The sequence below is a fragment of the Condylura cristata genome, unplaced genomic scaffold (genome assembly GCF_000260355.1).
Source record: "Condylura cristata isolate star-nosed mole 26May11 unplaced genomic scaffold, ConCri1.0 scaffold00015, whole genome shotgun sequence".
NCBI lineage: Eukaryota > Metazoa > Chordata > Mammalia > Eulipotyphla > Talpidae > Condylura > Condylura cristata.
Window position 1 is genome coordinate 20,957,949 of NW_004567116.1, and position 17,701 is coordinate 20,975,649.

The window sequence follows — 17,701 nt, forward strand, 5'->3', positions numbered from 1 at the left end:
AAGCTGGCATCATATAAAATTCTTAAACCCAATAAGCTCTTACAACACCCAAGAACATTCCTTTTATCGGTGCTTCAATCTGTCCTCTAGTTCACTTTTACTTATACTCATTCAATTAAATTTCATTATAAACAAACCATGTGTAGGCCTTGGGATAGGCATTGAAACTATTATGTGAACAAAATAAACATTTCCATGACTACCAGGAGAACAGTTTATTGATGTACTATTGAATGAATCATCTCATAAAAATTAAAATTATGAATTATTATAAACTGTATGAAAGAACGGTTTGTGATTCCATATACTGGTAATAGTGAGACCTAACTCCTTTACAGGCTCAGAAAACATTTCCTGAGAAAGTCAAGTTTGATTTTAAGACCTAGATAATGGCGATAAATTCCTGGTAGAGATCAGTGCCTTTTCCATTGTATATCCATGATTTCCACCCTTGCTGAATCTTTTATTTCTATCTTTGCTGTCCTCAACATTTTTCTCCTAAATTTTTTAGCACCTAGCTAAAATTCACAAGGTTCACAATCCTGGACCTTCCTTCTCCATAATAGTAACTGCTGCTATTTATTGATCTCATTCTACATAGAAGTTATTACTATATAGAATTACATTGATACACTTTTTTAATCCTCATAGTCACCACATAAGGCAAATAATATTACAAATTTTACAGATAAGAAATTTGGAATAGACATGTTATTTGTACAAAGTTATACAGCTCCTGAGACTATCCATGCATTTCCATCACCTCCACTAAAATTTAGCATGCTTGTGAGGCACCTAGCTAAATTAGCACTACTCTTGAGCAAATACCAAATCCCATATATCTTCAAAACCACTAACATCATCAATGAGGCAAGATCATGCTGTTCCCCAACTTTCAGAAATAAAAAATGAAAAAGTGACCAAAGTGGCCTAAAATATCTCCAGAAACAAAAAAAAAAGCTTTTAAAATCAGTAATATATTCTTACAAAAAGCTATCTAACTGGAATATGTAATAATAAAAACAAGGCAAGGAAAAAAAAAACATGACTTTTTAATTTATTCTGTACAACCCAAGAAGAGGAAGATAAGCAGATATTTTGTTTTTAACTGGTAATTTTTGTTTTATATACAGCTGCAATTTAATGAGTTATAAACTAAACTGACACAGTACACAAGAATTCTCAAGATTAGTTATTTTCTATAGGTAGATAAGCACCTTTTAAATAGTAAAAAACAAACAAAAAACCCAACAGCTAGATTTCTAGCACCTCAGTTGACACTACGTTGAGGTATATTTTAAGATTCATGCTATGATCAAAGATTTCATTTGTAAATCCGCCACTGAAGGTAATGTGAAAAACAGTAATTAAGTGAGTGATTGATACAAGTAAATGTATGACTCATAGTTCGCAAAGGAAAGTGATATGGGGGAAAAGGCTCAGGAAGAAAAAAGCAAATAATGGATTCTGGATGAAATGAAGACCTTTCCTGTCCAAGGACTGTCACCAGTTCTTTATTACTTGAAGATTAAGGGAATAGTGAATAAAGCTGTCTGCCAGACAGTAGAAAAGGTAATATATAACATTGTCTCTAAGTGTACCTCACATGTAAGTTTTCAGAAATAATATTAATAAAATTAAACTTTCTATTAAGTTTCTAGAAAAAAACAAGTTAAATCAGAATAAAAGAAAATGTCAAAACAAATCTACATAGTCAAAAACTTAAACAGAATGAAGTAGCTAGGCAGGTCAAAGTGTAAAATACTCAAAATATTATTCTACTTTGATTTTAGACAAATGGCAGATCCAAGAGTGATTCAGTATAGGACTTAGTAGGACTTGTTTTGTTTAATTGTATTTCAACTTCCTGCATTATTACAAAAATATATATATAATTGGTTTTTGATACTTGAATTCAGCAAACTTATACAATGTGTTTTGGTATATGGTCCCACAGATTAAAATTAAATCATTCAATTCAGTTCTACTTTTTTAGTAATTAAACTGCCCCTCCTAAACAAATTATAAATAAATAACACATACCTATATCTATTTTTTTAGCTTCCTATTTAGGTACTAATATTAGTGCTATTTAGTCCTTATTTTAATTCTTTCAAGGAAATGAAGGGTATTTCATTTTGATAAAGTCATTTCACAAAAATGACTAAAAGAATTATGCAAATAATTTTTTGTAAAATACTCATATTTTGGCATTCTACTATGTGAAAACAATGAGCTACATACTTTATACAACTAACTTCCTTAAGAATACCATATTTATTTTGTTATATGTAAGCACAGAATAAGGATAGAATAACCAAGATGATTTTATGCTGACGTTATGTAACTTTTATATAAGTAATTGCCACACATTCTAGTAAATGTTAAGTATATAACATAGAACTTAATAAAAAAAAATATGATCCAATTTAAAGTCTCAAAATAAAAACCTGTTAGAGTAGTATGTATGTGCTTGTATATGCATATACATACATGATAGGTAAGAGATCTGAACCAGGCACTCTAGTCCAGAATCTCTGTTCTTAATGACCAAGCTGTATGTTCTCCTATATACTAAAAAAAGCAAGCAATAACTTTAAAAAAATAACTGATTGAGGTAAAAAACAGAAGCATTCAGAATAGAAAGATCAGACTTCTGACATCAGTAAACTAAGAAAAATGAACAATAAGTTAAAAATAAGACATTTGTATCACCTAACTTTTTGACTTCTATATACCTTTTTGTTTCATTTTTCTGCTAAGAGTCCTCTCATCCTATGTTCTCTCCTATCCCAGTTTCCTCATTTTTACAACAAAGCCATGAAATGCCTAGACTATGGGTTGATAAATTAAAAAAAAAAAAGAATTAATCACCGTACAGGAAATTTGATAAAGCAAAATCCAAAGATCTGGAGAGCTCCAAAAAAGCAAGGTAGCTATGACAAAAAGTTTACAAATATCCAAGGAGCAAGTCTTTTGAGTCATATTCTCCAAACAACCAATTAACATATTTAATAATAACACTAACTAAGAAAGGACAGCAAAAGAATAAGGGGAAAAGGATAAGCAAATAAGATAAATACAGGTACCATCATAAGTTACTTGCATTTTTCCCGTACCTTCAATATTCTTTTATTTATTTTAAATACTGAAAGAATCAGAACTATACCTTTAATTTAGATAAAAATGTCATATACAACTTCATAGACATATAATTCATTTCTTTTACAAGTTTTGGAAGTTTTCCTGTTTCTCTGCATAAGTTCTTTCTCTCTCCTTCTCTCCCTCTCTCTTTCTCTCCCTTTCTCCCTCTCTGCCTCCTCCCTCTCTCCCTCTCCTAGAATACCCGTTTATAGTCTTCCCACATGGAATCAGATAATACTGTAAGTATTTTCTCATATTTTTTACTTTATGTTTCATTTTCTTCTTTCCCTTTGTCCTACATACATTACTGTCTTCAAGGTCAATAATTAAATCTTCCATTTGGGGGCCTTCCATGGTGGTACAAAGGTTTAAAAGTACAGCACTATAAAGTTACCGCAGCACGAGTTTGATCCCCAGCCAGGGAGGTGACCCACATGGTATGGCAGACTTCTCCTGACCCACCCACTGGTCCCCTCAGCAGTATATTTCACTACATCCTGTTCTGCTTCCACCTCTCTCTGGTCAATCCTCCCACCACCCACACCTCTGGCCTGTACCCCAGTTCCGTCTGCATAAATAATCTTTTAAAAAATAAAATAAAAATTCCATTTGGTCTGTTCTGCTTTCATAGATGTCTTCAGAATTTTTATCTTCACAATAACAATTTTAATATTTTGAGTCTCTATTATTTCCTTCCTTAAAGTTTTAATTTTACACATCTATTTATTAATTTTACTTCTCAACTCATTTTTTTTTTTAGCTTGCTTGCCTCTCTTTGACCATCTTTGGTGCATTTTCTGTCATTCCTCTAAATTTCTTGGGCATGTCAATGTTGAACTCTGTATTTGATAGAAAGATAAAATCTTCCATATATTTGGAGTTGTATTATGGGAAGTTGTTTTCTTTCTGTGATCACATTTTCTCTTGAGGTTTCAGGTCCCCTTCAAAAAGGGAGAAAATGGAGTATCTATACAAGATACTTATCATAAAATCTGCTAGGGATGTAGACAACATCCACCAAGAATATCCAGAAGATATGAAGGAGAAATAATGACATTCCTAAATAAACAGAAGCTAAAGGAATTTTCAAAACCTAGACTTCCTGATTTGAAAACTTTGGGGTTACCTCCATGAGATCCGCTAAGGGCTTTAAATCAGTATAGTCTCAAAAGAGTGTGGTCAGTAAAATTTTCACAAAAATATTTTTACAAACATATGATCCAAAAAGATAGGATGAATATGTATCTCAAATGGAATAGATTTCTAGTTTAAAAAGATAAAGCACAGCAATAGATATTATTAAGCCATTGATACAGCAGGAATATTCATCAATATATAACATTCATCAATATATGCAAAGACTCATCAAATTAAGACAACTATTAACAAATTTGAAAACAAGTATCAATAAATTCATGAAGATTTAAATCATATCAAGTGATTTCCATCATACCATATCTGATCACGTTATCAAATTACAAATCAACCACAAAATGAAAGGAGGAAAAACTTATAATATGTGGAAATTGAACAAAATGCTACTAAATAACCATTAGATTGTAATGTAAACAAAAAAAATTAAAAATACTGGGAAACAAGTAAAAATGAAGACACGAGCTACAAAAATCAAAGGAAAATGGCAGAAACACTACTAAAAGGAACCTATGAAGCAACACAGGCACACACCAAAAACAATAAAGATCTAAAATAATAATATAAACTTACACAGTAAGGTGTAAGTAAGATGAACACACCTAAAGTTCATCAGAAGGAAGTTCAAAGCAGAAATAAATGAATAGAAATGAGAAAGACAGTTCAGTTCAAAAATCAATTAAACCAAAAGTGATTCTTTGTGGGGGGGGCGGGAAAAAAGACAAACATCTACTTAAGCTCACAAAGAATAAGGGGAGAAAATTCTAATACTCTAATAAACAGAATCAAAAATAACAACAAATATCACAGGATTACAGATCACAATAAGAAACTACTACATATCTATATGCCAGTAAAATGAATAAACAAAGAGAAGAGTATAAATTTTTAGAAGTATGTTATCTACTGAGACAAAAGGGAGAAGTAGAAAATCTGAACAGATCAGTTAAGCAATGACATTGAAATAGTAATCTAAAGTCTAACAAACAAAAAACCAGGAATAGATGGTTTCACTAGTGAGGTCTACCAAACCATCACAGAGGAACTAACCCTATCTTTCTCAAACTCTTCCAAAAATTGAGGAAAAAGGAATGCTTCCAAACACAAGTTATGAGGCCAGCAATACCAAAAGCAGGCTGAGATAACACACACAAAATTAAAACTATACAACAATATTCCAGATAAACACAAAGGCAAAAATCTTCATCAAAATCTTAGTAAAACAAATTCAAAAACAGATGATAAGCTAGTGGGGTTTATTCCAAGGATACAAGAATGGCTCAACATCTCAAAATCAATCAATTTAATTTACCATTTTAACAAAAGGGAAACTCATATGATCATATCAACAGATGCAGAGAAAATGTGACAAGTTTCAACATCAATTTATGATATAAAGCTTCAAAAATGGAGATGTAGGGAACATAACGTAATGTAACAAACGACATTGATGACAATCCCACCCAGTAAACATGATATTAAATGTCCAGAAAGTAAAAGCTCTTCCTCTAAGATCAGTACAAGAGAAGTATATCCACTTTCACTACCACTGTTCAACACATTGGAAATCCTAGCTGGAGCAAGTTGGCAGGAGAAAAACATAAAAGGAAACATTTAGAAAAAAAGTAAAACTATCACTATTTGTCTATGACACGATAATATACATAGAAAACTCAAATAAATAATAAATAATAAAAGAAAATTATTGGAATAAATTAGTAAAGAGGCAGGTTACAAAAATAAAGTGTGTTCCCATGTGCAAAGAGTGACAGAGGGAAAAAAAATGAAGACAACAGTTTAATTTATTTAAATAAAATATTAAATACCTAGCAATAATCTTAACAATAAAGGGGAACAACATTTACAATAAAAGTATATGACTTAGGCCCTCCCTGGTGGCACAGCGGGTTAAAGCGCTAAGAAGCTAAATCTACTTCAGCATGAGTTTGATCCCCTGCACCAGAGGTGACCCACATGGTGAGGCAGACCTCTCCAGACCCGCCCCCACCTCTCCAGACCCGCCCCCTACTCCCCTGGGCAGTGCGCTTCATCAATCAGACTATTCTGCTCCCTACTCTGTCTCTGGTGAATCCTCTTACCGCTGCTGCACTTTTGGCTTGTACCCCAGTTCTGTATTCATAAATAAATAAATCTTAAAAAAAAAAAAGTATATGACATTGCTAAAAGAAATAAAAGACACAAAGAAATAGAAAGACAATCCCTATTTATGGGTTAGAAAAACTCACTTTTTACCATTTTACCAAAGACCATTTTACCAAAATCAGATTCAGAGCAATCTCTACCAAAGTTTCTATGTTACGCTCAAAAAAATAAAACAAGCATTACTAAAATTTATATGGAACCACAAACCACCCCAAATAGCCAAAACAATTCTGACCAAAAAAAAAAAAATCAGAACTAAAATATTACATACGAGAAATATATTACAAAGTTATTCATGTTAATGTTAACAACTCCTGAAAAATGCTTCCAAAATTTCTAATATTTACAAATTGTCAGAATGCTATATAAATGTTACAGAAGAACATGTACAAATATATACGGATGAGCCATACTTGAAGCTGAGGTTCCATGAATATGGAGATGCATACAGGACATCCATTTCCGAAGTTTTAACAAAGTGCCAGACAATATTTAGGATCTTCATTTATGCACAAAGAGGACAATTACTTACTGCTAAGTTTTTCCACACTAATAATTTCCAAAGCTGCAAAGTAGTCTTTACCAAAGTCACTTTCATTTTTTATCTTTATCATCAACTTGAAGATTAACATTAAGATAAAATCATCATTTCTGCAGAGCAAGACCAAGGGCAAATATGTCTACTCTGTCAGTAATAACACCATTGTCCTCCAAAACATAAATGGGTTTTTAAAGTTCAGTGCCAGTATAACAGGCCTTAAAGAACAGTCATTATATTTTCATCTAATAGTAAAGAGACACCTACACACAGATTTTCATTGTTTTGAAATCATCTTTATTATAATATTGGAAGACTTTATGTCTCCAAGAAATAGTTTCTTTTTTTAGTTCCGATGTTTAACCCTTTCAACATGTTCAAAATAACCAGTTATGAATTCTGGAAAAGGATCTTGGCTGTCTTTATTTTGTTCTTGTATTAACTGATTCAGAGACTTTTCTCCTCCATATTCCACAGTAAGACATAAATTAATGTTACTGGCTTCAGTAAAGCACGATGACCCACTATGATGATGAAAACTTCAAATTTTCACTTTACTGGTTAGCCTTTTGTGATACATATTTTGATAATAATCATTCCATCTAAAATTAAACTTGTTCGCAGTCCACAGAGATTAAAACAAATCTCCTAGAGATCTTTTCAGAAAGTAGATATTTCCCCCAATATGAAAGCCAAATTTCTGCATAAACAGACAGGAGCAATTATACAGAGTGAACATAATGCAGACTTCTCCTTTGTTTTTTCTCTAATTTGCTTGATGCCTTAAAATCACTGAATTTTTTTTTTTTTTTTCATTGTACTATCACTCTAAACTGCACAACAGAAACGAGCAGATAAAAGGTCTGGGCAAATAGAGGTACAGGCTAAAGTTATTTATAAAACTTAGTCAGAAAATCCCCAAAAAGACCCCACAGCTGCCTCAGTAGTCACCAACCCATAACTATATTAATTTCAAAGCACTTTCACATTTCCAGGTCAATTAAATGTCTATGAATGTAGCCAAAAGAACTGAAAACACAGAAACTTGTACATGAATGTTCATAGCAACATTATTAATAATACCCCAAAATGAAAACATAAATGCCCATCAATTCATGAATTTATAAAAATGTGGCATATTCATATATGGGAATGATTCAAGCATAAAAATGAATGATGTATGATACATATTACAACGTGACTGAATCTTGAAAACATGCAAAGTAAAAGAAGGTAGATCCAAAGACCACATATATGATTCCATTTATAGGAATTGCCCAAAATAACAAATCAAAACAGGTAAAAAATAAATTAATAGATTAGTGATTATCAGAAAATAGGGGAAGAAGATCAATGAAAAGTTTATGTTAATGGGTATGGAATTTCTTATTTAGGTGATAAAAAAAAGTTCCTGAATTAGATAGTGGTAATGGTTACACAACACTGTGAAAATACTGAAACAATGAATTAGACACTTTAAATTGTGAACATTATAAGTAAATTATATTTCAATTTAAAATGTTAAATGGTAAAAAATCACTAAAATTAATCAACTCACCTGCCCTTTTTGTGGTGCCAAACAACGAACAACTTCATCCACCATTACTGGTATATGTAATTCAGTACCAACTTCAGAATCTCCATCTTGAAATCTGTGTAACTCCTGAGCTCCAGTTTTAGCTGTTCTCTCCCCGGCATTATATTCATTGTATCTGTCTGCTGTAACATGAACTTTTTTTGGTCCAAATCCTAAATTAAATATGCCAGATTCCAACGAGTATGAAAGAAAACTTTTAGAGATTCTACAAAAATATGGGTATCGAAGCATCTTGTAGATCAACAAATCTGGAAAAAAATGTAACATTACCATTAGAGTAAAAAAATGTTGTGCTTGAGGGAAAGCAAAATAATATGCAATATTAAAAACAGAAAAAATACCGGGACTAGTTACCTTAAACAAATGCAGGTGAGAAATTTCCATACACAAAGCAAAAACCCTACAAGAATCTCAGAAATAATCTGAAGATATAATTTTAACATAGTTTGATAAATTCTAACATCATTAATGTCAACCATTAGAGATGTAAATATTGATTATTTAGTCATCATTTTTCTGAAATAAACTTTCTGAATTAAAACTAAAGAATAGGTTTGATGCATTAGAATTGTTTACTTAAAAATCAGAATGACTGAGGGATTAAAAATCCCAAGTACAGTTGGTTTTTTATTTCAAATGCTATCATTTGTTTTTCTCTTTTCAATGTAACTACGTTCAAGATTATCCCTGAAAAAGGACTACACATGCACATATAGAAAGAAAGGGAGATGATCAGTCTGTGAAAATCTTGCAGATGTGACATGGATAGTCACTGACAAGATCCTTTCACCCAAATCAGTAAAGGAAATATCAGTTTAAACTAAAACTTAGCAAACTCACAAATGAGCAATACTACAATTTCCGCCTAATTCATTTCAGGCAATATGTTTGATACCTAGTTAGCACGACTCATTCCCTCACATTATTAGTTATTTAAGATTGAGACCCATACCTTTTCATCCATAAAATCATAAGCACAGTAGGTGCTTAGTGTTTCTTTGAAAACGATTAATGGACAAATTCTGAACTGCACAGAATAAACATTTCTATCAAACATTGCTTTAGAAAATGCTACGTGATTGACCACACCAAAAAACATTTTTTCAAAAGTACTTCAAGAAACATAAATCCTACTTAAATACAACTTCTTTTCTTTTTGCAATAGGAAATAAACAGTAACACTGAAAAGCTGGTCACATACTGTAACCAAAACAGAAATACAAAAATATTTACTTACATATATATATTTTATATTAAATTATGACAATGCTACCTTGAAGATAATGTATCAACTTCACTAAATACATAATCCACAGAATTATCAGCAAACATATAACACAGGAAAATATGAAAAAGTAAAAAAAGCAGATTGATATGAATGTCTTAGTAAATTTTTGGATATTCAGCAATGACAACAAATGATCCCAAGTATTAAATATGCTTTTGTTTTCTAGAAAGTTAATACAAATAAGCCAAACTTTAATGTTTCTAACATTTTCTAAAAAGATACATTTACCAATTACTAAGTACCATTTACTATACTAAGCACATATCATGTACTAATTCATTCAAACACAACTGAGAAATAGGTACTACTATTATTTACATTTTATAGATGAAGATAAACAAGAGAAGTAATATGCCCAAAGTTCACATAACTAGAAAGCCACAACCCAGAGTTGTAACTGAGTCTATTCCCAGAGTTTGGTATGTTAAGTCTCTATACTATAAACATAACCCATAGGACCTATGGGTTTGACCAAATATTACTTTAATTACATTGACTGTAATTTGTAGTATGTATTTGTTGTATGACTACTTTTGTAGTATGAATTGGATTTTCTATCTTAAAGAAGTCAACTACCCATTGCTTGGTCCTGCTCCACCTGGGAATACAGTATGCCTTGGGGTTCCCAAAGGACATACAACATACAGGCCTATATAATGGGATTGGGAGGATTTAAACAACTTACACAGTATATATGAATTGTTTGGCATATAAAAATTTTAAATCAATTGCAAAATACAGATCAGAACCATACAGAAAAAGACAAAATAAAAATTCTTTCACCAGCATTTCTTTTCCTCTACATTGAATTTCTATTAATTTACTCAACTGTGGTCAAGGTATGAAAGCTGAAGATTTTTATTAAGCATTAAAATGCTACAACATAGGTTGGTGTGGGGAAAAGCCATAATAAACTTTCCCTGTGGTTCTTTCATGAAGTTTCCCTCACGTCTGCCCAGTTTCCTACCTGACCAACCAGCCCCCTCTGCAATCATCTAAGGACCAGCCAGGTTAATTTCTTGCTAGTCACAGGAAGAAAATAGTAGCTTGTAAACCTGGTCTCCAAAAGAGACTGCGGTTTCCTAAATAGGTCGTTTAATTTTTTTAATAGCAAAATTTACTATAAGGCTTTGAGACCAAAAAATTGGCCAGCTTACTCTTTCAATGGTAGGAATACAAAGGTGATTTTCAAAATACCGTTGACAATTACTTTCTTAACATTTCTAACAAGTACCATCATTTCGATCAGTTTTCCCTATAACTATTTGAAAACTGAATTCCTAAATCTAAAACCCATCCTGAAAGCTGGCACTCGAACGCAGAGAAAGTGAAACAAGTTCTAAGAAAAGAGATGAATGCAAATTTTGGCCAAAGAACTTTCCCTCTGAGGGAAACTTCTGCCAATAGGATGAATGGCAGTTGAGCAAAGGACGCTAGAACAGGGACCCGTTTTGTTTTCCGTGGCGAATCTAGCTACCCCCCTTCCCACCCCACCCCCCCAAGAGTTCCCTAGAAGCCACAAGGTGAGAGGACGAGATCTCCGGGATTTCATTCACCTTCTCACCTGGGACATGAAGATGTCTGTGACTGTCTCTAACTCCCGCTAGGGACAACCACCGTAGTGCGGGAAAACCTGACTTAGCCGCACGTGGAGGTCCCAGACCAGGGGGAAACTTGCCTGGACGGACAGATCCGACCCACGTCCGCCCTACAACCGAAGACTATCAGCCTTTGGTTCCGCTGCTTCCAGCCCTTACTTGCCACCAGGCCAAGTGGGCTCTGGGGCTTCCATACGGTGTTCCTAGGGGGAAATGGGATAATAAATAATGCCCTACCGCTGCCATTCACTTTTACTTTTACAATATCTCACAACTTTAAATTAAATTTGTCATGTTATTTTTACCGTTACGTTTTTCAGTTTGCTATAAACTGTTTTAAACAGTAAGGCAGATATATTTTGGTTTCCAAGAAAGGAGAAAATCTATCTCCTAAACTATACATATAATAAGTTTTGGTTCGTTTCCCTAAAATTCGTTACAGAATACAACATTCTCTTATACTTTCTAATTATACTCCTAATGTTATAACAAATTAAAGAGAAGCTACTGGTACAACACGGCATTGATTTTAAACATGAAAATGTAGTAAAAATACATTTCCTTTGGAATACACATCTGAGCATCAGAATGCAGGTGCAAGGAGGAAATGGCAGGTGTAAAGAAGTTAAATCTAAAATAAGTATTTTAGGTTAGGAATGGAAACACCTGTGAGGCAAGTAACCCTCAGTAACTCTTAGGCAGTGTGAGGGAAACAAAGTTTAAAAGGCTTCTACTTATTCACCAATGATCAACACAATTTTTTTTTAAAAAATGGTTAAGACATGAATACTTTCAGATTCATTTAGAATAGCATCTTAACATCACTTAATCTAGAAAGTTTTTCATAGGCAAATAACAAAATTCTAAATGGGCTGGTTTGTACCTTCAACAGAATTATTTTCCTTTAGGGTTTTTAATTTAATTTAAACTTGTTTTTTCCTTAGAGGAATAAATAATAGGGCCCTCCCTAGTGGAGCTTGGGTTGAAGCGCAGCACTGCAAAGCTAACTGAAGCCGCTTCACCTGGAGTTCAATTCCCGGGCAGGGAGGTGACCCACATGGCTTGACAGACCTCTCCTGTCTTGACTGCTGCTCCCCTAAGCAGTGCAGTTCGATGATCTGTCTGTTCTGCTCCCCACTCAGTCTCTGTGTGAAACCTCTCATTGCCCCTGTACCCCTGTTCTGTATACATATTTCACTAAAAAAAAGAAAAAAGAAATAACAAAAATTCATGCAATTTTAAGACTTAAATAAGACATTATATAAAATGTTAATATAACTGGGGCATCAAAAACAAATTGGGATAGAGTGAATGCATGCATAGAATGCATGTTTGAAATAAAATAGAAAGGGTTTCTCATTTTATTACCAAAGTTAGAACCATGCAAATAACTATTTAAGATATATGTATGACAATAATTAATAGCTTTATCTATCATCTTTGCAGTGTTCAGAAACAAGTATACACAATACCACTGTTTCTAATGTTCAGCAATAATAAATATCCACAATGCAGTTTCTATACATTGTTTCACTTATAACACATCTGGTGTTGTGCTGTTCTATTTATATATTGATACTGAATCACCAGAATATAATATCTAAGAGGACAGGGATTTTTATCCAATTCTGTATTATGTCATTAAATCTATAATCAATAATTGCTGAATGGACACAATAAGCAAAACATAAAGAACCATAATAGCCAAAATATTCAAATTATACTACCAAAAGTATATTGAAAAATAAAGATGACCTATCTTATATCCCTTTTTTATGTATATTTTTTCTTTTTAAACTGTACATACTAAATAATATATACAACTAAGCCTTTAAAGACCATTGCATCCAACAATGAACAAGGTTAATACATTTAAATAAATTTAATTTTTAATTAGAATAAAACTTCAAAAACAGTAAAACATCAGTTTGAGTAATCACTAAAGTACGGCTGGAGGTCTTAAAAATTGAAGTATGAAGCTTCAAACCAAAGCCTTGAATTTATAATCAATTGAGGTGAATTGACTCGTTTGGTCCAAATGAAAGTTTGCAGGAAGGAACAGGCTCGGGTCGCTACACCTTCCAGAACAAGAAACCAGACCTTTGGCTTGGAGGCCTCACTGCTATTCAACAGATACAAGAAGAAAACAAACACCCAGAATACATTATTCCAACCCAAGAGGCTCCGCCCCACCCCAGTCCCCCACCCCTAGCAAAGGGCACTGGCCAACCCTATCCCACACCCATCTCACTCACACCCAGAACCCTGGGACTGAGACCGCGCCTGCCGCTCTTGGAGGCGGCCTGAAGATCCCAGGTGGCTACCTCCCACCTGCGGCTGCAGACTGGCCCCGCCCACCCAGGCCACCTCCTCCGGAAACTGCCTTGAGCGTTGCCATGGCCACGCAGTGTCTCATCGACTCATTGCTTAGAGCCGCGGATTATTAAGGCGCCCAGCGGCAACGCACCGCTAAAACGTACTGCGTGATGACGTCACGGAAACGGTAGCCAATGAAACAAGGCGTTGAGAAAACTGGCTTGGGTTTGAATCTTGTAGCTGAGTTTGAATAGCCGGGAGGCGGATGTCGAAGGGAACTGTCTCTGTAAATTCTCCTGAGCCTGAGGTGAGTGCGAGTCGGCACGCCAAAAAAAAAAAAAAAAAAATGTGGTCGCAGAGACACTCTTTTTGATGACCTATGTTATCTGGGAGTGCGGCCCCGTGTGTAGAGGAACGGGAGGGCTGCTAACAAGTATTGGAGCGAGGGGGGAGGGGGTGGCTCGCGTTTCTAAGTTTTTAAAGGACCGGTAAGTGCTGAGCCCTGGACTACTCGGCCGGAAGGGCTGGGATGGCCTGCCTTAAATTCTTAGGAAGTAGTAAGTTTTTAAAGGGCATCCTGGCATCTTTCCCAGACTTTGACAGAGCACTTGCACTGACCACCTCTTTACAGTGGAAAGTTCCTCCCTGACCCCAAATTCGAAGTGCTACATTTTAGACACAGATGTAAATGTAACTCCAGGCTTAACTATTAAATGAGGAGTCTTGATTCACCAACTCGCAGACATTTATCTGGGAGGTTCTGCTAACCTCGCACAGGTCAGCCGGCAACCTGTCCTGAGCCCCCAGTTTTGGCATCTAGATGAGACCTGCCATCACTGCCCAACGGAGGTTGGCAAGGCTCAGCGAAGGTACGGAAGAGATACTGCATAGCAGAGTGCTCTGCAAATGAAAGGGATTTGAAACACAGAGAACCTGCCCTCTGGTCTGTTACTAATTTCTTGAAGATTCTTTAGAAGTTCATTAGACGCTCCTGTTTTTGAGAGGTCAAGGAAAACTGCTGTTTACTATTCAAGGGATATTTGTTCAGAATTGTGTTGATACCTTGGGTTATTAACTATAAACAATTGGGTCGAATGTGTTAAGCATCCAAAGAGTTTAATTAGTGATATTATTCCACCTCATTCAACCCCGGGTCTTGAATTTTGAGAGTATTTATGGGCTTTGTTGAAAACAGATCGAAAGACTGAGTAGCGGTTGTTATTATGTTTGCTATTCTGTAAGAATTGTCTGTTTCAGTGAACAAAGATTATTTGCCTTTGTTTCATTTTAATAAATATATCCTGGTTCAATTAAGGTACACCATAAAGCTTTATGCTGTCAACTCTTTGAAAACAAGGAGGAAAAAGTAGCCCAAATATCAGTGTCACCTTTTCCTCCATTTGAAATTTTCATTCTTCCCTGATGTTTCTAAATTAGTAGAAGCAATGGCTATAACACTAAGGCAGTTTTCAAAGAAATTTGCATACGACTACAAAGGATAGTGTGGAGGATCTTTCCTGCTACTAAAAAATGTCTGCTGACTATGAATCTCAGGTTTAAGTTTGTAGTCAAGATACAATTTATAATTATATCACCTTATAATCAAGGTAATTTGTGTGATATTTCTATAACATCGTTCAAAAGTATTCTGTTTGATTCCAGTAGCATAGTTGTTAAGAACATGAACTTTGAATCTGGACATTGGTTCACATTTTGTCTTCTCACACTGTGTCATCTTGGAAATATTTCATTGTAAAGCAAAGACTTTATTAAATGGTGGCGATAAAAGCTTACCTTGTATAATTATTGTAAGAATTGAATGAGATGATTGTCAAATGTTTATCATATCTGCCATATAAAATATACTCAACTTACCATTGTTGATTGTTACTAGTTGTGTTATAGACCTATGTACTCCTAATAGTAACCTTGTTCTTGTATTACTAAGTTCTTCGTAGTGTTATTGCTAAGAACGGATACCTAAATAGTATCAAGAAATCATAAATTTTCAGTTTTATTTCAACATTCTTATAAACCCCTTATACTCGGCCCTGAAGTTTCTATCAAAAATAAGCGACTATATACACTTCTCCAAGAAACATTTTGAGGGTTATATACTTAATGTCAGAGAGAGTAATGATTAAATTTAGATTCAGCAGATTTGAGTTCAAATCCAATATCTTATGTTTCCAATAGTACGATTTTAAATAGTTAACTTTCAGTACTATTGTTTCTCCCTATGTAATATAAGAATGATGATACCTGGAACATAGGGTTGTTGTGGAAATTAAAGAAGTATGTAAATTGCTTAGCACATTTATTTGTAAACTAGGAGCAGCACAATAGAAAATTTCTCATAAAAATACATCTTACAGTTATTAAACGAAAAGTGTTTAAAGTAAATTTTAATTTTTTATTTTTACTTTGAATTTTGAAATAAAACACTTAGACTTTAAAATCCAAGCACCCTGGGCCCTCCCTGGTGGTGCAACGGGTTAAAGCACAGCACTGAGAAGCTAAAGCCGCTTCCTCATGAGTTCGATTCCCGCCTGCCCCGGAGGTGACCACATGGCGTGGCAGACCTCTCCTGACCCGCCCGCTGCTCCCCTCAGCAGTGTACTTTGTCGATCTGCCTGTTCTGTTCCCCACTCTGTCTCTGGTGAAGCCTCTTACCACCCCTGAGCCTCTGGCCTGTACCCCAGTTCTGTATGCACAAATAAATAAATCTTTAAAAAAAAAAAATCCAAGCACCCTGTAAAGTAGAAAATAAGTCTGCCTAATAGAAATCAGCCTTTCACATTTCCCTACCATGGGGCAATTATGTTACTATTTTTTGTGGTCTCTTCCTGAAAGAGCACATACCTGTACTTCTGAGTATTTATTTTTGAAGACATTTATGCATGCAATATGCAATTCCACTATTCTGCATTCACTTTTTTTTTTTTGGCAGTGGATCTTGAAATCTGCAGTAGTTCATAGTTCATCATTTTCCCCAAGTTTGTATCTGGTCCTTAATATTTGATACAAGCCCTACTCTAGGTTTTGGGGTATCAGATGAAGTTGATACTTTTCAGAGTGTGAAATTTCTAGAAGGGAAACAAGCAATAAACATATATCCAAATAAAAGATATATATATAATTTCAATTAATCTAGACATTGAGGAGAACAATGAAACAGGTAAAGGTTAGGAGAGGAAGGCCAGATTGACACTATTTTGAATATAGTCTTTAGGGAATGCCTGGATGGTGACATTTGAAGAGAACCTGAGTGGTAAAGTTAGGAATAAAAGTTGCAAATCTGAAAATGGAGCCTTTTGGAAAAGAGAAAAGAAAGTGCAAAGCCCATGAAGCCAGAACAAACTTAAAGTGTTTTAGAAACACTAAACAGAACAATGTGAGTCAAGCAAAATAAATGATGGGGAAGCTGTCATTTGAAGGATGGGTCAGAGAGGTTTCTAGGGGCCAGATGAGAACCTACAGGCAATACTAAAGAACGCATTTTATTCATTGAGTCCATTGGAAAGTTTAGAATAACATGAAGTACATAACATGATCTGATTGCTTTTTTAGCCATATTAGTAACTATCCACCCTTTATCTCTCATCTCTTCACTCCTTCTAGGTAGTTTTCTAACTGTATTTGTCCCCCATTATAGTGACATTGATTCTTATTTTACATTTCTTTGTCACTATTATTAATGTTTCTCTCGCTACACTGTATATCATAGTGGCAATAGTACCAAATACTGCACTGTGTACTTTGCGGCACTGTTCGTAGTGCTTAATCCTTACAACTCTATGAGACAGTTACTTTTTTTTTTTTTTTTTATTTGTGCATACAGAACTGAGGCACAGGCCAGAGGCTCAGGGGCAGCGAGAGGCTTCACCAGAGACAGAGTGGGGAGC

General features: G+C 34.4%; 2 protein-coding genes across 6 annotated transcripts in view; one reads left to right on the forward strand and one right to left on the reverse strand.

The window, feature by feature from the left end:
* Nucleotides 1-13,793, reverse strand: part of METTL15 (methyltransferase like 15) — a 161,591-nt gene extending 147,798 nt beyond the window's left edge. For 3 of the 5 annotated variants that reach the window (XM_004683586.2, XM_012725043.1, XM_012725042.1), the window contains exon 1: nt 8,556-8,909. In XM_004683586.2, coding sequence (XP_004683643.2) covers nt 8,556-8,867 — 312 coding nt within the window. In that variant the 5' untranslated portion in view covers nt 8,868-8,909. Of the gene's footprint in view, nt 1-8,555; nt 8,910-11,446; nt 11,668-13,735 lie in introns of those variants that run through there. The other 2 variants (XM_012725040.1, XM_012725041.1) reach the window with 2 other exon arrangements.
* A 248-nt stretch (nt 13,794-14,041) lies between these two features.
* The window catches only part of KIF18A (kinesin family member 18A), a 60,135-nt gene continuing 56,475 nt past the window's right edge, over nt 14,042-17,701 (forward strand). The window contains exon 1 of the mRNA XM_004682963.2: nt 14,042-14,103. The gene's annotated coding sequence lies outside the window, so the exon portion shown is untranslated. The remainder of the gene's footprint in view (nt 14,104-17,701) is intronic.